The sequence below is a fragment of the Ictidomys tridecemlineatus genome, chromosome 2, assembly GCF_052094955.1.
Source record: "Ictidomys tridecemlineatus isolate mIctTri1 chromosome 2, mIctTri1.hap1, whole genome shotgun sequence".
In the NCBI taxonomy this organism is placed as follows: Eukaryota; Metazoa; Chordata; class Mammalia; order Rodentia; family Sciuridae; genus Ictidomys; species Ictidomys tridecemlineatus.
Window position 1 is genome coordinate 132,363,214 of NC_135478.1, and position 25,580 is coordinate 132,388,793.

General features: G+C 38.7%; 1 protein-coding gene across 1 annotated transcript in view; it reads left to right on the plus strand.

Annotated features, from left to right (window-relative positions):
• Nucleotides 1-5,785: 5,785 nt before the first annotated feature.
• Nudcd3 (NudC domain containing 3) overlaps nt 5,786-25,580 on the plus strand; it is a 106,626-nt gene continuing 86,831 nt past the window's right edge. Inside the window, exons 1-2 of the mRNA XM_005319239.5 lie at nt 5,786-6,240; nt 11,416-11,741. Coding sequence (XP_005319296.2) covers nt 5,854-6,240; nt 11,416-11,741 — 713 coding nt within the window. The 5' untranslated portion in view covers nt 5,786-5,853. The remainder of the gene's footprint in view (nt 6,241-11,415; nt 11,742-25,580) is intronic.

Consider the following 25,580-nt stretch of genomic DNA (forward strand, 5'->3'; position numbering starts at 1 on the left):
TCAAAAGATGTACTCACTGATTAGATTTCCACTCTCAAATCTAATCATTTCACCTCTGAACATTCCTGTTTTATCTCACATATGAGCTTATCCAAACCTCATATCCAAACTGCAATATATCCAATAGATGACTACTAATTTAGGAATGTTATAGCATCTTGATTAATAGAAACTTTTATAGTTATGAAATAGCTACAAAAATATGCCTCTTTATCTCTAACATTTGTTCAGTTCTATGAAGTTATACATACACATATATGTATGTTTTGTGTATACATAAGGGTTACTTACAGGTTGCTTAAAGGGTAAGTAACCCTCTTTTTTCCTCTTTTTATACTGTACCATTAGGAAAAAAGTCACTATGTATATCCCAAGCATAAGGAGTGAAGACATGTTTCATCTCCATGAGTGGAAGTATCTACATATACTATTTGGAATTATTCTTCTTTCCTCCTCCTCTCATCCTTTTTTTTTTGTTACCTCAGATTGAAACCAGTGGTATTTAACCAGTGAGCTACATCCTCAGCCCTTTTCATATTTTATTTAGAGACAGGGTCTCACTGAGTTGATTTAGGACCTCACTAAGTTGCTGAGGCTGGCTTTGAACTCACGATCCTCCTGCCTCAGCCTCCTGAGCCACTGGGATTACAGGCGTGTGCCACCGTGCCTGCCACTATTTGCAATTCTTCTGAACAGCTATTTGACTATTCTCTTCCATTTATTTGTTCAGTATGATATATATATATAATATATATGTACATATATATTTATCTATATATCTGTATTGTGTATTATATATCAATCAATATAAGTATGGACTCATATGTATTCATTTTGTACTTTGTGTTCTAATATAATGCTACTTTATTTTGTTGCTTGGCTTGTTCCAGCTCTGGTTACTGGGCACTCTTTTCAGTTGACTCTTATTCCTTTGTCATACCTCATAATTGTGTGTTTTACTGCTTTTTTATTTTGAGACACTGTAAGATTACCCAGACTAATCTTGCATATTTTCTGCAGTAATTCTAGAACCACTTCTCCAAGGAGTCCTGGTTTTCAATTGGAGAATGACATTAGAAACCAAGATCTGGGTTCTGGGGTGTATTCATTGATGCTGAGGCAATGCTTCTGGATTCTTTCAGCTGAGAGCAAGGAAACATGCATGTACACTAACCAGCACAGACACAGTTCTATAAATGATTCTACATGCAGTCATATGTATCTATAGTAAGCTAAACTTAAATTTATAACAATGTCTCCAACTTAGACTCATTATCACATGGATCATTCTAGCCTCTTTCCTTTGCTTTTCTGTAACCTCCTACTCCAACAGTGAAAAATCTGGCTTCTACTACCCACAACCATTTACTTGATTGTTCTTTCCACCCTATATCTAGTGACTTCAGAACTGATAATCTATATTCTTCTGGGAAACACAAGGATATTTGTGTTAAACTCTTTTTTTAATATTTATTTTTTGGTTGTAGGTAGATGCAATATCTTTATTTTATTTTATTTTTATGTGGTGCTGAGGATCAAACCCAGTGCCTGACGCATGGTAGGCGAGTGCTCTACCTCTGAGCCAGAACCCCAACCCTTGTGATAAACTCTTATTGGCCACAGTTCAAAGTCTGTGTACTATTCCTTTTGCCTTCAGTCTTATTGACTCTGTTCATTTCCAAAGTTACTTAGGTCACTATCTTTCTACTACTTCCTTCAGATAAGACGTTTCATACATTTGTAATAAAGTTACATTGTTACATTTGTCATATTCTGCATTCTGTTCTCAGATCCCTCAATTTCCTAAGCAATTTTGCATATATTAACACTCTACGCCTTAGATTTCTGGAGTTACGACAAATTTACAGTGTCATATATCCATAATTAATATCTCACAGAATAGTTTTACATCCTAAATAATTCCCATACTTTGCCTATTCAATCTTTTCTCACAACTGAGGCCTGGAAATCACTGATCTTATTACTCTTTCCATATTTTGCCTTTTCCATAACGTCATGTAATTGGATGATAGGATTTTCTGATTTACTTCTATTTCTTAGCAACATGCATTTAATATTAATCCAGTTTTTTGGTAGTTGTATAGCTCATTTTTTCTTATTGCTGAGTAATATTTTGTTTTATGAATATACCACACTTTGCTTAGCCATTCGTTTATTGAGGAAATCTTGGTTGCTTCCAAGTTTTGACAATTATGAATAAAGTTGCAATAAATATTTATTGCAGGTTTTTGTGTGGACATAATTTTCAAATAAGTTGGGTAAATACATAAGGGCACAATTTCTGGATTGTATTGTAGGATTATATTTAGCTTTCTACTAACTTTATTTTCAAAATAATTTTATATACTTTTTGAATAGGTAATGCATGTGGTATCAGATTCAAAAGTAGTCTCTGTTCTCTTTTTAATTTAAAAAGTGCTTGTTTATTTTTTTAATTAGTCATACATGACAATAGAATGCATTTATATACTTTGATATATCATACATAGATGGGATATAATTTCTCATTTTTCTGAGTATACATATTGTAGCATCACATTAGTCATACAGTCACATCTGTTTTCTTTTATACTGTAATTTCTGTTGATTTTCCCCCTCTGGAGACTGTTTTATTTCTTATGATAATTTTGATGCTAAAGAAATTATTGAAAAATTTGAAATATAGTGAAATGTTAGCAAGTTCTTTCAAAATCTATTGAGGCTCACCCAACAATTCATTACTTCTTCAGGGCAGAGATTCTCAGAATGTAGTATGTGAACCCTCTGGGAGGCGGGGTGGTGGGGTTGTGGTGTTGGTTTGCTTTCAAGGTCAAAATAACAATATTATTTGCCTTTTTACTATGTTAGCATTGGTGGTAATGGCCCCAAAGCAACGAAGGTAAAACTGTAATTGTCTCAGCAGAAATCAAAGTACTTGCACTGCTAGGGTATTGTAACAAAGCACCATAGACTAAAGTGGATTAACAGAAATGTATTCTCTTACAGTTCTAGAGGCTGGAAGTTCAAGATCAAGGTGCTATCAGGATTGTTATCTGGTGAGGGGGCTCTCTTCCTGGCTTATAGCAATCTCATTGTATCCTCATTTGATTTTTCTTTTGTGTAGAGATCAAAATGGAGATCCTTTAAAATTAAAAGCTTCAAATAGTCCCCCCAAACCAAATACTCCTATGGCAAGTATGGGGGACAAAGGAGCTAAAAGTGACATGTCCTCTTGACTAGCACAGTCTAACTAAATCTACATCTGTATATATTCTTACTTTTGTTTATATAAATTGTAACAGTGTTTGTAAGACTAAAGAGAAACAATCTAGCTGCTTCTCCCCAGTTTGATCAAACTCATAAAATTCATTTTTCCTTTTTATATCTTTTGCTTATTTCTTAGGCAGGCAGGCCTAGTGGCTGCCAGGAACAAGATTGCTAATCTCTCTTCCTTTTGGTATAAAGGTATCATCCTGGTGCCAGGGATATAGCTCAATTGTTAGAGTGCTTGCCTTTCATGCACAAGGCCCTGGGTTCTAATCCCCTAGGCAATACATACATACACACACACACACACACACACACACACACACACACTCCTCTAAAAAAGAAAAGGTACGAGCTCTATAGGGTTGGGCCCCACTCATTTGACTTCATTTAACCTTAATTACCTTACTGAAGTCTGTATCTCCAAATACAGTCATAATGGGGGTTAATGCTACAACATATGAATTTTGGGGAGACACATTCAGTCCATAAAAGGCACCAAACTCCACTAGTAGGCATTGTAGCACTGTACTATTCACTGCTTTGCACTTCTGGTAAAAATTAAAAATATATAGTTCCACTTATGAGTGCTCCTGATGAAGTGTTGAATTTTTAAATTTTATTAATTATTGACACTTGAGAAAAAAATCTTAATATTCTGTGTGATGAAAAGAGAACTACACATAAAATACTTCTGCTTCATATTGAGGTAGCAGTTGCTTCGATGCAAAGCACTTGGACAACTGAGTTGTCAATAAATGAGTTAAACCACTTTTCATGGACTATCATGTCTACTGCATGATAGAATGAAGTAAGATTGTCACCTTCAGGCAAACAATTGATGGTATTTAATGCCAATAATAAAGTTCAAGTTTTAAAGCCAAAATTAAAAAATTTTAAAACATACATCCTACCTCTATAAGCTTGACAGCTTCCCAATAACTAAAACATTCTCTGGTGAGGTCAATGGGAAACTAATCCAATGTGACTTTTTTTTGTACCAGGGTTTGAATTCAGGGGCATTCAACCACATAACCACATACCCAGCCCTATTTTGAATTTTATTTAGAGACAGGGTCTCACTGAATTGCTTAGCACCTTGCTTTTGCAATCCTCCTGTCTCAGCCTTCCGAACTGCTGGGATTACAGGTGTGGGCTACCTCCCTGGCCCAATGTGACTTTTTTTTGACATTGTGTAATAAAACTAGTGAACATTTGGAAGAACTGCATAACAAAGTGTATCATGTGAGGATTTTACTGTCTTCCATTAATCCAGACATTAAAAAGATTTGCAAAAATGTAAAACTGTTACTCTTCTCACTAAATTTTTACTGCTTTGAAGAACATTATTTTTTCCTGCAAAAGAATGTTAACATATGATGTGTTTTTATGGTTATTTAAAAATGAATATATATTTGAAAAACTAATTTTAATTTCCAATATAATAAATACTGATAAACAAAACTAATACAAACCAAATTTTTGGAGTCTTCAACAAAGTTTAAGAGCATAAATGAGTCCTAAGTAAAAAAAAAACCTTTTCAGAACCACTGCTCTTGGACAGTTTACTTCAGTGTGACTTTATTTAAAATTCATCAGAGACCATACACTGTGAAGATGTTAACAGAAATGTATTCTCTTACAGTTCTAGAGGCTGGAAGTTCAAGATCAAGGTGCTGTCAGGATTTTAGTCCAGTAGAGGTGTAAGTCATTTGTCCACTAGAAATGATTACCTACAGTTTTATCATCTTGTAGAACACCAACCTGATTAGCATATATTCCAACATTTTCTTAAGATATCTGTAAACACCCAGTTCCTCAAAAAACTCTTTGAAGCAGTTTTACCATATCTCTGGTAAAGTTTTTTTGAGATTATACTTTGACACACACTTAGGTACATATGACACATAGCTATATATCATAGTACACATAACACAGACTTTTATTTCACAATGATAGCATATTAGATTCTTTATTTTGCACGGGGCATTTCCAACTTATAAGTGGATGCATTCTATGTTTCTTTTCTTGTCCTTTTAAAGTCATCTTTAATTTCTTCTGTTGCAACAGGCCTGAGTTTCACTCAGACTCTTTTATTGGGGGGTGTGTGTGCGGGTGTTCTGGGGTGCTTTACCACAGAGCCACATTCCCAGCTCTTTTTATTTTTGAGACAAGTTCTCTCTAAATTGCTTGGGCCCTCGCTAAATTGCTGAGGCTGGCCTTTAATTTGGAAATTCTCCTGCCTCAGCCTTCGGGCTGCCTGGATTACGGGCATGCACCATCTCGCCTGACCACAGCTCTGTATTAATAAGAAATTCATACAAATAACAAGCACAGAATTTCCCTTCTCCGATCTACTAACAATTAAACAAGCACCACGGTCCCAGGTTTACCTAGGGGCTAGAGATATTTGGGCGGGAAGTTAACACCACAACACATGACAAAAACCAACCGATCATGTGATGCTATTCACTTCAACTCTTCCGCCCTCTTCGAACATGGCCGCCAGGCACGCTCTGCCCAGTAACCATGGGCTTTCTTGTGCGTAGGAGCCACAAGGGGGCCCACGTCAGGCTCTTTTAGCGAATGCTGCTCTGGGGCAAAGCCCAGTGGGGCCGCGGGGGCCGCGGAGAGCATATTCGGTTTGCAGGCAGAAACAGGCGCGGACCGGAAGTTCCACGGCCTCGCTGTCCGGGGGAGCCGTTAGGAGCGCACGCCGGAAGTGGTCAATTGGCCGGTCTGAGTTGGTGCCGGTGGTGGGGTCCCTCGGACTGCGGAGACATGGAGCCCGGGGCTGCTGAACTATATGACCAGGCCCTGCTGGGCATCTTGCAACACGTGGGCAATGTCCAGGACTTTCTGCGCGTTCTCTTCGGCTTCCTCTACCGCAAGACTGATTTCTACCGCCTGCTGCGCCACCCATCGGACCGCATGGGCTTCCCGCCCGGGGCCGCACAAGCTCTGGTGCTGCAGGTGAGGAGGGGAACGTGTGGGTCGTGGGGTCTCGTTGTCCCTAACACCGCCCGGCACCGGGCCAGGATCCCATACCCTCGACCCTGTGCGCAGCTCCTCTCAGGCCTCCGCTTTTCCCCGGGATCGCCGAGGTGACCCCGATCGAATGGCTGTGGGTAACTTGTGCGGATCAGATGTCAGGCTGCTCTGCGGTGGGAGCATCTCTGGCCCTATGTCGGAGGTACCTTGGTGTCCGTAGCAGCCAGTCGGCTATTGGCCCTGCTTCACGCTTACGATCACAGTGAGGGGGACTGCTGGATGTAAGGTGAAAACAGCGTTAGGAGAACCAGAGGAAAGACATTTACAGTAGCAGAAACTTGCACGTTCCAGAGCTACCAGACCAGAGGTGGCAAGGATAACTGAAGTAATGTGTTGATCTGTGGGTGTGGCCGCTTGTTCAAATATGATATCCCAGGTCGATATGATTATTAAATTTGCATTTGGATTTAAATCTATACATCCCAGGTTAATTTTGTGGTGTGTGTGTGTGTGTGTGTTTGAAGCACTCTTAATTCTTATTGAATGAGGTTGACCGGGCCCTTCTGAATGTAGTAATAAGCATTTTCTCAATATGTTTTACAGTCGGCTGCCACAGACACTGGTGATGTGGGTGTTTAAATACTGGTCTTGTTACTTGTGACGCTTACAGTTAAGAAAATAAAACACAGAATATAATAGAGAACTTGCAGGACCACTTAAAGCAATAGAGCTGTTTGAAAGGAAAGGAATAGGGAATTGAGAAGGTTTTGTAAGAGAGATGGGGCTTTTGACAAAATTGAAAGAAGTATTCAGGTGAGCATTGAGTGTAGGAACCTGAGAAGATGGAAATACTGCTGATACCTCCCATGGTTCTCTAGCACCTATAAAGTGCTTCGTATTTCTGTCTGAAATCTTATTGCAGGCTCCAGGATGATGATCAGGTTTTACTTTCTTGAGCACCTCCAGGAAGAAACCAAAGCTTAGAATGACCCAGTACCTACAAACATAATGATGGTCAGGTGAGAAGTGAGTTTGGCCCTCCATTAGGGTTTCAATTTCAGAATCAAAGGCCATTATTCCTCAGCCTTATTGGAGGCCCAAGTACCTTCTGAATGATCAGAGAGCTGTCATAGGTGGTTTTTAGCAGGACATTATGGCAGTTTAATGAAATCTTGTTTCTTGATCTTCAAAGTATCTCTGAAATAAACTTGAATTTTATGTGGTAGTTCAGTAAGGTTGAATGATATGATAAGAAACATACAGCTTATTCATCATAGCTTTCTTTGGAGGGTACTTTTTTTTTGGAGGAGGGATTGAACTCCGGGCCACTTAAACACTGAGCTACATCTCAGCCTCCTGAGCTGCTGGGATTATATGTGTGTACCACTGTGTCCAGTAAAAGATTGCTTTTTGATTACAAATCTCTCTGCGCCCTCTGCCCCCAATCACTCTGCTACTGAGCTATATGCACAATCCTTTCCTTTTTTTTTTTTTGGTACTGAGGATTGAACCCATGGGCACTTAAACACTGGACCACACATCTCCAGCCCTTTTTTGTATTTTATTTAAAGACAGGGTCTTGCTGAGTTGCTGATAGCCTTGACAAGTTGCTGATAATCCTCCTGCCTCAGCTTCCCGAATCATTGTGTGTGCCGCTGTGCCTGGCCTTCCTCTTTCTATTTTTATTTTTGGCAGTACTGAGAATGGAACTTAGGGGTGCTTTACCACTGAGCTACACTAGCCCTTATTTACTTCTTATCTTGAGTCAGGGTTTCACTAAGTTGCCCAGGCTGGTCTTGAACTTGGAATCCTCCTGTCTCAGCCTCCTGAGTCACTGGGATTACAGGTGTGCACCACCATACTCGGCCTAGGACCAAATCTTGCAGGAGATGGAGGACTGGAGAGATTTGAAGTAGAAAAACCAGAGGTGGAGAACATTTTGGGGAATAATCATTGAAGGGCAGTATGTTTCACAGAAACCAAGGGGAAAGTCTCCAGCAGATGACTAAAAGGGCTGTCTTTTTTTTTTTTATCCCCCTGGAAGTTGTTCGCAAACATCAGCATTACCCAAGAAACTTTTAAAGTACATTCTTTGGCCATTTTTGTTGGATAAATATGGGTGAGTTCTGTGTAATCGTTTTCACAGAAGGTCATGTGGCAGGAGACTTGTAAAGGTGATTTCTATATTGGCAAAGGTGTTGAGGGTAGGACAATAAAATATTGAATCAGATTAAGTGGTTTGATAACAGCACAGCATTATCTTTGGTGGGGGTAGGTCATCTCCTGACCATTTCCATTTATCTGCCTCTTAGGGTTTTTTTTCTGTTCCTGATTGGCTCTCATAAGATTCCTTTCTGTGACTCCCTCACCTGAGGTGGGATGCTTCAGCTTTCTGTGAACATAGGCAAAGATGGGTTGGATGGGAGTGTTGTTGGACTGCTTTCTGGAACTTGAAAGCTTTCCTCTGATATTTTGGGGAGAGGACTGTTGGTATAGTTAGTGTAGGGTGTCTCACACATTTCTTCCCAGTCTAATCAAGTATGGATGTACAACTTGAAGAACCCTTAGCATAAATGATATATGTGAAAATTGCATTCCATTCTATAAGGTAGTGTATGTTTTAAGAAAACATGCCATTTTTGATAACTTGGTGTTTATCTTGGAGTTCAGTTTGGGAAGTGCTGCTAAGTAGAAGTCCTCAGTATAAGAATTGGGAAAGCCAGCTGTGTCCTGTTCCTTATATAGCTTATGGGAAATATTGGGAGAGTCACTTCACCTATTGTCAAGTGAGGAGGTTGATTGGAGGTCAGGTATATCTTTTAATCTAGTATTCTTTTTTTTTTTTTTTTTTAAAGAGAGAGTGAGAGAGGAGAGAGAGAGAGAGAGAGAGAGAGAGAGAGAGAGAAAGAATTTTTAATATTTATTTTTTAGTTCTCGGCGGACACAACATCTTTGTTGGTATGTGGTGCTGAGGATCGAACCCGGGTCACACGCATGTCAGGCTACCGCTTGAGCCACATCTCCAGCCCCTATCTTTTAATCTAGTATTCTGTGACTCTAAAATGAGTACTAGAATATGTGGTAGCTGGGAGATCTTTGTGATTTGAGAGTACTTCTAGGTTGTGCTGGTCAGAGAAGGTTGGATGTGCTGAGTAGCAGAGGTAGTATGCACTCTGAGGACCATCTGACCCCCCCCCCACAGTGGGGGTCCTGTGTTAGAAGTTTTAGGTTGTGAGAGAGATTCTTTGCTACTTTGCTTTTTTGGATTTAAGTAGATCTAGGACCTTGAGAGGTGGAGTGGCTCTGAGGGCAAAGGACCTGAGCTGTTGTCAGGATGAAATGTTGGAGAGAAATGAGTAAGGACTTCCGCTTATCTGCAGAATAGAAATGGGTCTAGGATTGTCTCCAGTTTTTAACCTTATAGGATTTTATTTATTTTTCCTCTGCTTACATTACCTTTTGCTGCTTGTTGTGTCATGTGTAATTTTTTACTATCCTTTTTATTGACAGGACTGTGGGTGAGTTACTTGATCCCTCTGAGCCTTATTTGTCCTCATTTTTAGAATGTTGATGGAGTATTCTTTCTGTGTTATTTTATATTTTTCTTCTAGCAATGGGGATTGAACTCAGGGACTCATGCATGCTAAGAAAGTGCTTTTACCACTGAGCTCCATCTTCTGCCCATTCTTCACAGAATTTTCAAGAGTGTTTTTAGAATTGTTCAGCACAGTTCCTGTAGTAGCACCTGTCTTTTGTTCTGTTTTCCTGTGTAGTGTACAGACATTGTTATTGAATGCCTTCTGCATTTTAGCCTTCTGTAGTCTGACTCCCACCCATTTCCCCAGTTAGTTTCTTAGCTATTCCTTCAGCTACTACAGAGGCTTTGTTTCTTGATGAGCCTACTTCTTAGAGCTGTAGCATTTGGAAGATATGCCTCTTCTTTCAGGTCCAATTGAGATCCCTTTCTACTTCCTCTGATTTCTTTCATCGGAAGTACTCATTCCTGCCTGCAGTCTTGACAGGATATCAAGTATTTCATCATGCCCCTCTTGTATCAGAGTTGTTGGGTGTGGGTCTGTTTTAACTTTATACTTTTTTGATGGAGGGGTCTGAGTATCTTCAGGGGTATGACTGAGTTACAGAAAATGGTAAGGACTTGTCTACACACCAGATCTGCAAATGTAGAAAGTTGTTTTTGATTTTGTGTTCCTCATATATTCTTAGGCACACAGTGGATGTTTGTAGAATCGAATGCCCATGCCTCCTTTCAGCCCTCACAGTGTAGGAGGGTAGCAACAGTTCAGTAAGATTAGGTGCATTTTTTTTTAAACACTTTTTTTTTGTGTATATGTGTGTGTGGGAGAACTGGGGATTGAACTCAAGGGGACTCAGCCCTATTGTGTATTTAGAGACAGGGCTCACTGAGTTGCTTAGTGCTTCACTATTGCTGAGGCTGGTTTTGAACTCGCTATCCTTCTGCTTCAGCCTTCCCAGCTGCTGGGATTACAGGTGTGTGCCACGGCGCCCAGCTAAATAATTTTATTTTTTTAATTTATTTTTTATGTGGTGCTGAGGATCAAACCCAGTGTCTCACACATGCTAGATAAGCATTCTACCACTGAGCTGTAACCCCAGCCCAGCATAGGTGCATTTTGAGGATTGAAGTTCAACTATATTTTCATCTTTCTAAAAATATTTTTTTTAGTTGTCAATGAACCTTTATTTTATTTATTGATATGTGGTGCTGAGAATTGAACCCAGTGCCTCACACATGCTAGGCAAGCACTCTGCCACTGAGCTCCAGCCCTAGCCCCTCATCTTTCATTTTTGAGTCTTGAGTTGTTGGCACTCTCACAGACCCACAGTACCAGGAGAATGGTCTTTGCATTGTGACTAAGATTGGGACCTATAAAAATTATGATAACTAGGATCATCTATGTAAATATTGTTAGTCTTAGCTTGTTTTTGATTTTTTTGGTTTTGATACTTTACTCTTAAAGGTTTTTGGTGAAGTTGCAGCACATTTCCATTTTTCCAAAGAAAAGTTTTTTGTTTACTTCTTTTTTATTCTGCATTTTATTTTTGCTATATTTCTACAGGATGTGTGGGATGGTACTGGGCAAATGAACTGACTGCTGGATTACTGTTTGATTTTAGGTATTTAAAACCTTTGATCAGATGGCCCGTCAGGATGATGAGAAGAGAAGGAAGGAACTTGAAGAGAAAATCAGAAGAAAAGAAGAAGAAGAAGCCAAGGCTGTGGTAACTGGTACAGCTGAGAAGGAACTAGTCCCAGTCCCAGTTCAGGAAATAGAAATTGACTCTCCTGCAGAATTAGGTGGGCCTGGGGATGCAGAGAAAGTGCAGCCTTCAGGCTCACTGGATGCTGAACAGGAAGTGGCTGGTGGCTTGGAGGAGGCAGAAGCTCCAGGAGCAGCAGCTGGTGCTGCTGTAGTCCCTCAGGAACCACCAGCGCTCCCCAGGTAGGAAATCCTCCTCTGCAGATTCCTTCTTTCTCTCTTAACAACTGGTGGTTGGGTTTATCCATATTAGTTCTCATTTGTAAAGCACCAATTCTTTATCTCGGTATTTATTTAGCTCTGGGAATACAGGTGACTTGTCTTCTTCCTTTTTCTCCCTAGTAGGGCAGTATCTTTCCACAGGATTTTTTTTGTGTGGGGGTGTTGAATCTAACTGAGGGCCAGGGCCAGAATTAGACATGACATGTAGAGGTTTAGCATGAGCATCTTGATTTCACATTCTCCCTGTAGGAACACTGCTAGGGTATGTGTCACATGCTCAAGATATGATGTACACTTGAAGAGGCAGTTCAATGTAGGAGGCCTGGATTCACATCCTTTCTCTCCCATTTCCTGAATGCACTACTTTGGGTAAACACTGTAATCTTCTTGTGATCCTAATAGGACCTATCTCATAGGGCTGTTGTGAATTTTAAATGAACTGCAGGTCAAGCAGCTAATAAGTGACAGAGCTTGAATATGCCACTGGGTTTTTCTGCATCAAGGCTTGTGCTGTATTGTACTCAGTTTTCAGGAGATGTTTTCCATATAATATCAATGAGTCATACAGTCTTTCCTTGTGATCTGGGTAAGGAGAGCTGGTAGGCCTTGTGTGTGATTTGGGGTAGTATCTGCAGGACAGTTGTGATCTTCCTAACCTACTTTGTTTTTAGAAAAATCTACTCTTCCTCTTTGATAGGACTGCTTCCTGCTTTACTTCTTTTTTTTTCCTTCCCGTGCCTTGCACTCCAACCTGTTTTGGGTGAAGTTTTTTCCTCCCCATATTTTTGGTTGGTGCATTATAGTTGTACTCAATGGCAGGATTTTTTTGTGTGTGGGGGTGTTGAATCTAGTTTCTAGTTAATGAAGCAACTGAAAAACTCTGAATGACTTGATATGAAGTTCTGTATAAAACAGGATAGGGTAAGGCTACAGTTTTTTTCAAGGATTGAACCCAGAGATACTTAACCACTGAGCTATATCCCCAGCCTTTTTTTTATTTTTTATTTTGAGACAGGGTCTCACTAAGTTGCTCAGAGCCTTACTAAATTGCTGAGACTGGCTTTGATCTTGTGATCCTCCTGCCTCAGCCTTTCAAGCTATTGGGATTATAGGCATGTGCCACCATGCCAGTGTTAAGACTACAGTTTTAAAGGTCAAGCTAAATAATGGTGTTCAAAGAAAAAAATTTTTGTATGGGAAACCACATTGATGAAGAAGGGCAAAATAGGTCTTGAATATGGAGTTCTGGAAGAGAAGGTACAAAATAAAGCTTTGGAGTCCAAAAGTGGGGGTTTAGGGTAGAGAGAGACTTCTGATGTTTCCTTTTAGCTTGAAGAACTTTCTTAACATTTGTTGTAGTGCATATCTGTTAGTGATGAATTCTATCTGCTTTTGTTATCTAAAAATGCCCTTATTTCATCTTAACTTCTGAGGATAATTTTGTGGAGATAGAATTTCAGGTTGACACATTTTTTCTTTAAGCTTTTTAAAGAATGTCATTCCATTGCTTTTGGCTTGCCTTGTTTTTGATGAGAAGTGAGTGGAACTTCTTTATTCCTTTGTATGTGATATATTCCCCATTCCTACCCCCTGGGCTGCTTTTAATATATTTTCATATACTTCATGAGTTTCAGAAATTTGATTATGATTTGCTTTTCTTTGTGTTTTTTTTTTTTTTGGGAATTTTTGAGCTCCTTCTAGCTCCTATCTTTACTTCCCACCCCCTAGTTTCTTTTCTCATTGTGCTTCCTTTGAAATAGTTTCTGTTGTCCTGTCTTCAAGTTTACTATCTTTTCTCCTTTAGTGTCTATAATCTTTAGTTAAATTCATCCAGTACTTTTTTTTTTGTTTTGGTTTGTATTTTTCAGTTCTACATGTTCTCTTTGATTCTTTTTTGTGGCTTTGATTTCTTCTAGTATTGTTTTCTTTAAATCTTTTTGTTTATCCATGTGGGTAGCTAGTCAGCCATTCAGGTATTTAAAGTCTATCTGCAAATCGCATTATCTCAGTCATTTCTTGATTTGTTCCTCTTAACTGAGTTTTCTTGTAATTTTGGATCATGTTTTCCTACTTCTTTACATGTCTAACTTTTTTTGGGGAGTGGGGTGGGATACAGGGGATTGAACTCAGTGGCACTCAATCTCTGAGCCATATCCCCAGCCCTACTTTGTATTTTATTTAGAGACAGGGTTTCATTGAGTTGCTTAGTGCCTTACTTTTTGCTGAGGCTGGCTTTGAGCTCATGATCCTCCTGCCTCAGCTTCCCGAGCCACTGGGGTTACAGGTGTGTGTCACCACGCCTGGCATATGTCTGGTAACTTTTGATTGGATATTAGATATTATGAGACGTGTGTTGTTGAGTCTCTGGATTTCATTTTCTTCCCTTAAAGAGTGTTAAGTTTTGTTTTTGTAGGCAATTTGTTTGCATATCAGCATTATCTTTCAAAGTTTGTTTTCAAGCTTTATTAAGGCATGTCTTGGTACCTTCTATTCTGGGGCGATTTTGGAATGTCTATTTTGGAATGCTTTGGGTGTTCAGTTAGGTCTTCCCATTTTGACTGGTTAAAACTTGAACATCTTACTGCCCTGTATGAACTCTAGGAATCATCTAGATCAGTTACCCAGGTATTTTCTACTTGCCTCATGGAGTTATACACTACACATGTGTAGTTTAGTGTTCAACCAAAGACTTAAGGGACCTCTAAGCAATTTTTTTTTTACAATGTTTTTAGTAGTAGATGGACACAATACCTTTATTTTATTTATTTATCTTTATTTGGTGCTGAGGATCAAACCCAATGCCTCATACATGCTAGGCAAGTGCTCTACCACTGAGCTACAACCCAGGCCCCACTAAGCAATTTTTTGGAGTTCTATGTGTACTTCTCTTTAAAGAAATCAGTCAGGAAGATGAAGGTTGAATAGGCATAGTTGTTTGTGTTAAGGCTGCTGTAACAAAATAAAATAGCTTGGGTGAATTATAAATAGTAGACGTTTATTGCACGCAGTTTTTGAGGCCGTTATTCTAAGATCAAGTTTCTGGCATTGTCTAGTGAAGGTCTATACATCTTAGTCTTCTCACTATGTCCTCACATGTAGAAAGGGTAAGGGAGCTCTCTAGAGTATTTCTTAAATGGTACTAATCCCAGTCATGGGGGAAACCCCTTAACCTAATCGGGTCCCGGAGTACCATCTCTTAATAACACCATTTTGGGGTTTGGATTCAACATATGAATTTGGTGTGTGTGGGGGGCTTAGACAGTCAGTCTCTAGTGATGTGCACTTCAGTTTTATTTATTCTAGTATTACATCAAAAAATTTTGGAAGAAGTCCTCAGAGATTGGGTGTTTGATTTGTTGTCTGTAAGTTGGGAAGCCCCAACTAGTACAGTTCTAGACCACTGTAATAGAGGAAAAAAATGCAATAAAATGAGCCACAGGAGAGTTTTGATTTCTCAGTGAATATAAAAGTTATGTTGACATTATATTGTAATATATTATGCATCATGTCTAAAAAAAGTACATACCTTACTTAATTAGAAAATACTTTTACTTATAAAATAATAAAAATGCTAGCGATCATTTGAGCTTTCATTAAGTCAATGAATACATAGTATCTTTATTTATTTTTATGTGGTGCTGAGGATTGAACCCAGTGCCTCACACATGTGAGGCAAACACTTTATCACTGAGCTACAGCCTCATCCCCAAGTCATAATATTTTTGTTCGTGGAGTGTCTTATCGTAATATTGATGGCTGCTGTGGTTGCTAAAGGTTGGGGTGGCTGTGGCAATTTCTTAAAATAAGGTAACAGTGGTTTTTTTTTTTTTTTTGGTACCAGGGATTGAACCCAGGGGCACTTAACTACTGAGCCACATCCCCAGCTCTCTCTCTCTTTTTTAATATTTGTTTTTTAGTTTTAGGTGGACACAATATCTTTATTTTATATTTATGTGGTGCTGAGGTTCAAATCCAGCACCTCATGCATACTAGGCAAGCACTCTACCACTGAGCCACCACAACCCCAGCCCCCCCAGTTCTTTTTATGTTTCATTTTGAGACAGGGTCTTGCTAAGTTGCTTAGGACATTGGCAAGTTGTTGAGGGTGGTTTGAATTTGCCTCATGGAATCACACACTACACATGTGCAGTTTAGTGTTCAGCCAAAGATCCTCCTGCCTCAGCCTCCCAATCTACTGTGATTATGGGCGTGTGCTACCATACTTGGTAACAACAGTGAGTTTTGCACATTGATTGACTCTTCTTTTCATGAAAGATTTCTCTGTAGCAGGTGATACTGTTTTGATAGCATTTTACAGACAGAACTTCTTTTAGAATTAAGTCATTCCTCTCAAACCTTGCTGCTGATTTATCAACTAAGTTTATGTGATATTCTAAATCCTTGGATTTCATTTCAGTTGTATTCACTGGAAATAATTTCCATCAAGAATATTTGCTCATCTATAAGAAACAATTCCTGTTAATGTTAATCTGTAAAGAAACAAATCTGTTAATGTTTTATCAAGAGATTGCAGCAATTCAGTAAAATCTCCAGGCTCCATTTTTAATTCTAATTCTCTATTTCCACCGCATCTGCATGCAGTTGCTTCCTCCATTGAAGTCTTAAACCCCTGAAGTTATGCATGGGGATTGGAATCAACTTCTTTCAAACTCCTGTTAATATTGATATTTTGACCTCTTGCAGTGAATCGCAGATTATTTTAATGGCATCTAGAATGGCAAATCCTTTATGGAAGGTTTTCAATTTACTTTGCTCAAATCCATTAGAGGAATCATCATGGTAGTTATAGCCTTACAAAATTTATTTCTTAAATAATATGACTTGAAAGTTGAAATTAGCTGGAAATAGTGGTGCATATGTATAATCTCAGCTACTTGGGAGGCAGAGAAAGGAGGATCACAAGTTCAAGGCCAGCCTTGTCAATTTAGCAAGTCCCTGTTTCAAAATAAAAAATTTAAAAGGGGGCTTGAATGTAGCTCATTGGAAAAGCATGCCTGGGTTCAATACTTATATAGCAAAAAAAAAAAAGTTGGTTGAAATTATTTCTTGACTATTGGTTGAAGAATGAACATCATTAGATATGAAAACACTTAATCTCATTATACATTATCAGAGTTCTTGGGTGACTAGGTACATTGTTGATTAATTCAATAATATTTTGAAAGGAGTCTTTTTCTGAATAGTAGATCTCAATAGTAGGCTTAAAATATTCTGTAAATCATCTTGTAAATAATGTGCTGTCATGGGCTGGGTATGTGGCTCAGTGGTGGAATGCTTGCCTAGCATGTATGAGAGGCACTGGGTTCGATTCTCAGCACCACATCTAAATAAAATAAATGTCCATTGAAAACGAAAAAAATATTAAAAAAATAATGTGCTGTCATCTAGGCTTTGTTTTTCCATTCATAAAACACAGGCAGAGTAGATATAGTTTAATTCTGAAGGGCCCTAGGATTTTTGAATGGTGAATGAATACTGGCTTCAATTCAAGTCACCATTAGTCTGTAAGAGAGTCAACCTATCCTTTGACGCTTTGAAGACAGGTATTAGGTATTGTCTTCTCTTTAGCCAAGAAAGTCCTAGATGGCATTTTCTAATAAAGGCTGTTTTATCTGCATTGCAAATCTATTGTTTAATGTAGCCACTTTTTTTTTTAACCTTTATTTATATGTGGTGCTGAGAATTGAACCCAGTGCCTCACATGTGCTAGGCAAACTCTCTACTACTGAGCTACAGCCCCAGTCCTGTAGCCACCTTTTTCAATTGTCTTTTGAGTAAATTGCTGGAGCTTCTATATCAGCACTTGGAACTTCATCTTGCATTCTTCTGATAAAGAGATAACTTCTTTCATTAAATCTCCTGAACCAATCTCTGCTAGCTTCAAGGTTTCCTTTTGCAGCTCTCTCACCTCTCTTAACCTTCATAGAAGTGAAGAGAGTTGGAGCCTTGCCCTGGATCAGACTTTTTTTTTTTTTCTTTTTTATTCTTTTTAGGTAGATGTGACAATATATTTTGACATATTATACATACATGGAGTATAAGTTATTCTAATTTGGATCCCATTCTTTTGACTGTACATGATGTGGAGTTATACTGGTCATGTATTCATATACAAGAATAGGAAAATTATGTCTGATTCATTCTTCTGTCTTTCTTATTCCCATCCCCTCTCCTTTTCTTTCATTTCTCTTTGTCTAATCCAGAGAACTTCTTGGATTAGAATTTGGCTTAAGGGAATATTATGGCTGGTTTGATCTTCTGTCTGCACCATAAGAACTGTCTTGATATCAGCAATAAATGAAAGGGCTGGGGATGAAGCTAAATGGTCAAGTACCCTTGGGTTCAATTCCCAGTACTTCAAAAAAAAAAAGAAAAAGAAAAAGAAAGAAACAGTTGCTGACATGGATATTGTGATGGTCAGTTTTATATGTCAGTTTGGTGAGGCAACAGTCCCCAGTTATGCAAACACTCATCTGAGTAGTATTATGAAGGGATTTGTAGATGATGGGTAAAACCATAATTGGCCAACTTTAAGCAAGGGAGATGGTTATCTTGCTGCTGGTTCTGTTTCTCTGGATGATCCCTGATTGATAACATGTTTTCAGGGTATAATGTTAAGTGAGAAAAGGAGAATTCAAACTAGTACCAAATTTGAAAATTATTTAAAATTATATACATCCAGAGTAAAGGAAGGCCTAGAAGGAAGTAAATACTTAATGGTGGTTATCACAGTGGAGAAATTATGAATATTTTTTCATCTTTGTCCCTTACTGTATTTTAAAATTTTCTACAGTGAGCATATATTTTATACATTTTTTTGTATTTTATAATTTATAGTTTTCTTCACTTTTTTTAATATTTATTTTTTAGTTCTAGGTGAACACAATATCTTTATTTTATTTTTATGTGGTGCTGAGAATCGAACCCAGTGCTTCACGCATGCTAGGTGAGTGAGCTACCACTTGAGCCACATCCCCAGCCCCTATAATTTATAGTTTTCAAAGGAAATTTGTTTTTGATTGCCAGTTAACAAACTAGAATAGCTGTGTTATTGTCCTGTAGAGATTCTGCTTTTTTGTTCTTGAATCATGGAGTTTGGTTCTGGGTTAAAATTCAGGTTAATTTTGTGAGTTCTGCCCCAGTATAAAGTGAAGACTTGGGTATGTTTCAGGAAACTAACATTTCTGCTTGGTAGCCTTCACTATGGGTCAGATTGGACTGCTGCGGTAAGAATCCTGATTTTCCAGCACTTAACAAGGACTGCAGCCTTTTCTCTCTTCAATTACTGTTTTTTTAAGAACAAAATAGCAAGTTGAGGCACAGATCTAGAGAATGCTGCATCTAAAACATATTTTGGTAGAATTTGAAAGTTCATCTTTTTTTTTGCATTCTGTCTGAATCTGGACCCCAAGTTGTTCTGTCAGTGTCCAAGGTAGTTCTGCCCTTCTGTCAATTGAATACTTTAAGAGATTAGTTAGTCTTCCTGTGATCACACTGAAGCACCACTCTTTCTGGGTACTGTGTCCAAAGTTAATTGCCTACAACCTAGGTCCTAGATTGCTATTTCTAAAACCCCTATTGGGCCCATGTTTGCTGCTGGTTCTGTATTTCTTTAGCAGACATTCTTTTCTTTTATTCTACAATAAAGTCATATCATGTACTTGTTTAATTTAAATAATTCAGATAGAAACTGGAGAAAAAAATGAAACAGGATAATAAAGATTTTGGGGCTGGAGTTGTGGCTCAGTGGTAGAGCACTTGCCTAGCATATGTGAGACACTGGGTTTGATCCTCAACACCACATAAAAATAAATAAATAAAGTTAAGGTACTGTGTCCATCTATAACTAAAAAATAAAGAACATATAAGAAATAAACATTAAAAAAGATAATAAATATTTTATGTATTTATGTTTTGCATGTCTCTTATAAGCTGTTTGTTATTGTTTGGGGTATACTTTTTTGTGTTTTATTGAAGTATAATTTACATGACAGAACAGTACACTCTGTTTTGGAATATAGTTTATGACTTTGGGCAAATACAGTCTTGTCATGAAAGTCCTTAATCATGTTAGAGACATTGCATCATCCTGGACTTCACTGTGCTTCTTTGTCTCAACCCTCAGGCCCTGCAATCTTGGAAGTGTTCGTCCCTAAGGGTTTTCTAGTATATATTTTTATTTATATATAATATTTTTATAATAAAATCACAATTATTTTTTGACTTGGGGTCTGTGAGGGAATTTTAATTAGACTTTTTTTGGGGGTGGGTACCAGGGATTGAACTCAGGGACACTCAACCACTGAGGCACATCCCCAGCCCTATTTTGTATTTTATTTAGAGACAGGGTCTCACTGAATTGCTTGGCGCCTCACTGTTGCTGAGGTTGGCTTTGAACCCATGATCCTCCTGTCTCGGCCTTCTGAGCCACTGGGATTACAGGCATGTGCTACTGTGTCTGTCTTAATTTTGCCATCACTCTAATTTTAGTACTTTCCCAGCTAGTAAGCTGCAACTGTCCTGAAATTTCATTCTTTGTCTACTATCATTGCTATTATCATTTGCTCTACTATCATTGCTTGGACACGTCAAGGAAAGATCAGAAATGCCCCAGAGCTGAACCTGGCATGGTGGTGCATGCTTATCGTCCCAGTTACTTAGAAGACTGAAATTGAAGGATCCCTTCAGCCCACAGGTTCAAGATTAACTTCAGCTTGGGTAGTAAAATGAGACCTTGAAGAATGCCCCAGTACTTAAATTGCTACCTTATTCCTCAAAGTAGAAAAATTTGGCACAGAAAAATTTTCCTGTTTGTACAGGATAGTATTGGAGAATGTACTTACAATATTCTCAGTTTTTCAAGAGTTGTCTTTGTCTATAGACAAAACTGTGAAAATACTATTTGAGTCTCAGGGTTTTATATTGTACTTGATCAGTGACCACTGCTTGTAGGCATGACTAGCACTGCAGAGGTAGTGGGACACACCATCTGCAGCATCTTACATCTCAGTCATAATCAGGCAAGAGTTGGGTCTGTCTTTTGGGTTATATCTCAGTAGGTTTGATGTTGGTTCCCTGACAGCATGAGCTTCACAGTACCTGCAGTTCAGGCCATTGACCTGCAGGTGTCACTGCAAGGCAGTAGAATATTAGTGGTATTTGATGGTGCTGGGATGCTGACAAAAATCTGAAAGGCTGTGCCAGTTTTGAGTTTTTCCTTGTATAAGACATGAACAGAATTCTTTTAAAATGAAGGGGAAAAAAAGTAGCAAATAATGTCAGTTATCATCTGGAAATAGTCACCTTGAGTGCTGGGCCTGGGTGTCTTGTTGTCCCTTGGTTGAAAGACATGGTGCTCCCATGCTGTTATTGAATGGGCACCTTCATGGGCCTGTGCCCAGTCAGGCAATCCTTCCTTCTCTGTACATGGAAGCATAGTAGGGGCAGTGTGAGAAGAGAGTATCATGGAACTGTTTGACCTATGAACCATTTCGTACCATATAAACTGGTATTTTCTTTTATTTTTAATGGTGTGCATTTGTGACCAGTATTACAGGGACCTACATGCTTCTTGGGAAGTGAATGACATTGTTTGGAAGAGAAAGATTGGGTTTCCTAATAGTACCCTTGGCAGATGCTCCATCTCCATTGTTTTTTTCCCTCCTGCTTTAGTCTTTGCAGTCTTTTAACTCTCCTTCATGCTTGCACTCATTTCTATCTCATCAGCAATGTCTCTCCAGTGCTATGCATCCCTGCTCTGCCCAGCAGGTAATCATGTCTTCTCTGAATTTGTACCTCATTTCATTTTTTCCCTTTGGGGAAAAAAATGGCTATTCCCATGTCTTCAGTGATGGGGGCAGAGACTTATCCATCCTTTCTTACCTCCTAGCCCTGTGCAAGGGGAGTACTCTAGTGGTGGATTTCTTTTCTTTGCACCTTTTCTTTTGCTTAATGTCTTAGTTCCTTCAGGCTGTTGTAATGAAATATGATAGCTATAGCTAGGATGATTTATTAACTGTAGACATTTGTTGCTCATGGTTCTGGAGGCTGTAAGTCCAAGATCAAGGTGCCATGAGACTCAGCATCCGGTGAAGGCCCAGTTTCGGGTTCATATACCTCTGTCTTCTTGCTGAGTCCTCTTGTGGTAGACGGGACCAGTGAGCTCCTTGGGGCCTCTTTCAAGCCCCATTCACGAAGACTCTGCCCTCATGACCTAATTATATTCCAAAGGCCCACCTCTAAATATCAATACCTTTAGGATGATTGCTAGGGGCAGGGAGGGGGAATTAGCCCTATTTTACAGTTTCATCACTTATCTTGACATCAGTACCCCTTGGTGTTCCTCAGGTGGATTCTCAGAGCAGACAGAGGCCTGCATTCTGGGCCTTGGGCTGCTGCTGCTTATATAGTCACACTACCGGAGAAAGTTGGACTCTTGCCTCATCTCTAAGGGAATTCAGGCATAAGAGGCCTTCAGAGGAGTTGATTTAAAGCACAGGTCAGCTAAACCTTGATATGGATTGTTTAGAGGACTTTTTTCCCTCCAGACACATTGCATTTTTATTTTTTATTTTGCAATTCATTTATTTTTATCTTGTAATACAGCTTTACTGGCTTCATTTTTAAAGAAAGCATCAGTTTATGTTGAGTTTGTTGGGTACTGAAGCTGTATTAGAAAATGACCTGGTAGGGCTGGGGTTGTGGCTCAGTGTGAAACACTGGGTTCGATCCTCAGCACTACATAAAAATAAGTAAAGTAAAGGCATTGTGTCCTTCTACAACTAAAAAAAGAAAAAAGAAAATGACCTGGTGGGCTGGAGTCATGGCTCAGTGGTCGAGCGCTTACATAGCACATGTAATGCACTGGGTTCCATCCTCTGCACCACATAAAAATAAATGAACAAAGGTATTATGTCCACCTACAACTAAAAAAAAATATTTAGGGAGAAAAAAGAAAATGACCTGGTGTTCTGGCACATCAGAGTTGGAGGGTCTCAGGGAGCAGACAGGTTGGGGAGGAAGGAAGAGACATGATACTATCACCTGAAAAAAATGTGTATTTCAAAATATTGAGAATCACTGATCATCCTTTTTTGTAAGTGAGGAAATTGAGATCTATTGTGCTTTGCTTAAAATCCTACAATTAGTAGGGCCAGAGGTGTTGAAATTAAAGTGGTACTACATCCGTGGGCTGAACATAGATTGATCTGCTTTGCTTTGTGAAGAAAAAAGCAATTATTACCAGATAATCTGAGAGATACTTTTTAAAGCTAAACAAAACAAAAAACTTATTTGAATGTTTTTCTATATTTTATGGTAGGGCTTTTCTCCCCTCTTCATTAAAAAGGTAATATTTATACCTCACAAAAAATTGTTAGGTAGAACTTGAAATAGAAACCACTGTTGATGTAAAAGTATAAGATTCCTTTGTATTCATTGTCAAGCAACACCTCAAGTCTCCCTGTCCTGTGTTATTTTGAAGCAAATTCTGCCTTATACCATTTCATCTGGTAATGGTTTCAGCCAGTGTTTAAATTTTCAGTTTTCTCAGTGTCCTAATTAAAAAAAAAATAGTTTGAATTAGACTACAAAATAAGATTGCAAACACCACTGGCTCATAGTTAACCCTCTATTTCTCTTTTTCTTTACCCCTTAAAATTTCTTTGTTAAGTGGGGTGTGGTAGTACACACTGTAATCCTAGAGACTCAGAAAGCTGAGACAGGAGAATCACAAGTTCAAGACCAGCTTTAGCAAATTTAGCAAGACCCTCAGCAACTTAGCAACATCCTGTCTGAAAATAAAAAGGGTTGGAAATGTAGCCAGTGGTTTAGTACGCCTGAGTTCAATCTTCAAGACCAAGAAAATAATTTATTTTAAAAGAAATCAGATTGGGTTGGGGATATAGCTCAGTAATAGAGTGCTTTCTTGCCTAGCACAAGCAAGGCCCTATATTTGGTCCCCAGCATTGCAAAGCAAACAAAAAAAGAAAAAGAAATCAATTTGTTTGTTGGCTTTGCCATTTTTTTGATTTTGCTGATGGTTACCCATGATGTGTTTTGACATATCCTATGCCCTATTTCCTGGAGTTTGATTAAGAGAGTAACATTTTTTGAAAGTTACAAGTGCAATTAGAGTGAATTGCTTTTCCTAGAGGTAGCCATTGTCAATACCTTCTTTTGTAAATATATATGTGTGTGTGTGTGTGTGTGTTTGTGTATACTTTACCTATTGTATATAGTATATGTGTACACACACCACATCTGTGAGTATTGACTTTGCCGCATCCCCAAATGTGCTGTGAACACTTGTGCTTGATAAGCAGGTAGCACTGTTGCTAGGCACCCTTTTCCTTTGTGCACAGGTGGGTTTTTACTAGTCTTTACAATTCCATGAGGTAGATTGTTTGCTTACCAGTTTGTAGTTAAGAAAAATGTCTCGTGCTCCTGTTGGTTATGAGCAGTGGAAGCTGGGCTTGTCTTAGGATGGTTCACTCTGAGATTCTCCAGGTTGGTTGTCCTTGCAATCACTGGGGCTTTAAAATGCAGATTATTGGGGCTCTCTCCTGAGAGATCTGACTTAATTGGTCTTAAATTTTAGTTTTCTCAGTGTCCTAATTTTAAAAAGTTGTTTGAATTAGACTACAAATAAGACTGCAAACACCAGTAGCTAATGGTTAACCCTCTATTTCTCTTTTTCTTTACCTCTTAAAATTTCTTTGTTGGGTGGTGGTGCACATCTGTAATCCTAGAGAATCAGGAAGCTGAGGCAGGAGAATCATTAAGTTCAAGACGAGCCTTAGCAGTTTAGCAAGACTGTCAGCAATTTAGCAAGATCCTGTCTCAAAATAAAAAGGACTGCATGTCATGTATGGATTTTTAGAGGCTTTCCAGTGACTTTGAAATGTTGCCAAGATTTTTCTTAACTGCCATATAGTATTCCACCCTAGAAACATTAACATAATTTTTGAATGAGTATAAGGGGGTGTATTTAAATTGTTTCTAATCTGCCAGTGTCTTAACTGATGCTGCAGTGAATATGCTTGTGTTTCTTGGAACATGTGATTGAGTATCAGTTGGATGAATTCCCAGAACAGGAATTACTTGGTCAAAGGGTTTTTAGTTTTGATCGATGTTACTAAATTAGCCCCAGAGAGATTCTACCAGTTTGCTTTCACTGCCAGCTTGTCTGAGGAAACCTGATCCCATCCAAGTTCTAGCAAGGGTCCTAACCCATTTCTGGGTTACTTTTACCTTTTTTCTTTGGATTTCTTTGAAATGCCACTAAGTTTGTTTTGGTACTGGATCTGAACCCAGGAGTGTTCTACCTCTGAGCTACACACCTCCACCACCTCACCTTTTTAAAAAAACATTTATTTTTTAGGTGTAAATGGGCACAACACAATGCCTTTATTTTTTTATGTGGTGCTGAGGATCGAACCTGGGTCCCGCCCATGTGAGGTGAGCGCTCTACTGCTTGGCCACAATCCCAGCCTTCTCTACCCCTTTTTTAATTTTTGAATTTTGAGATAGGGTCTTCCTAATTTGCCCAAGCTGTCTTTGAACTTTTGAGCTTCCTGTATCAGCCTCCTGAGTAGCTGGGATTTCAACTATGCACCACCACATGGGGCTTCCCTTCACTTTTGACATATTTTAGATTCTAATTTGGCTTTGTATATGTTTCTGGGTTTTTCCCCTTTACTGTTCTGTTTATTGATAAATACTGAACCATTTATTTGTTTGTTGGTATTGAGCTTTTTAATTTACCATGGCTTTATAATA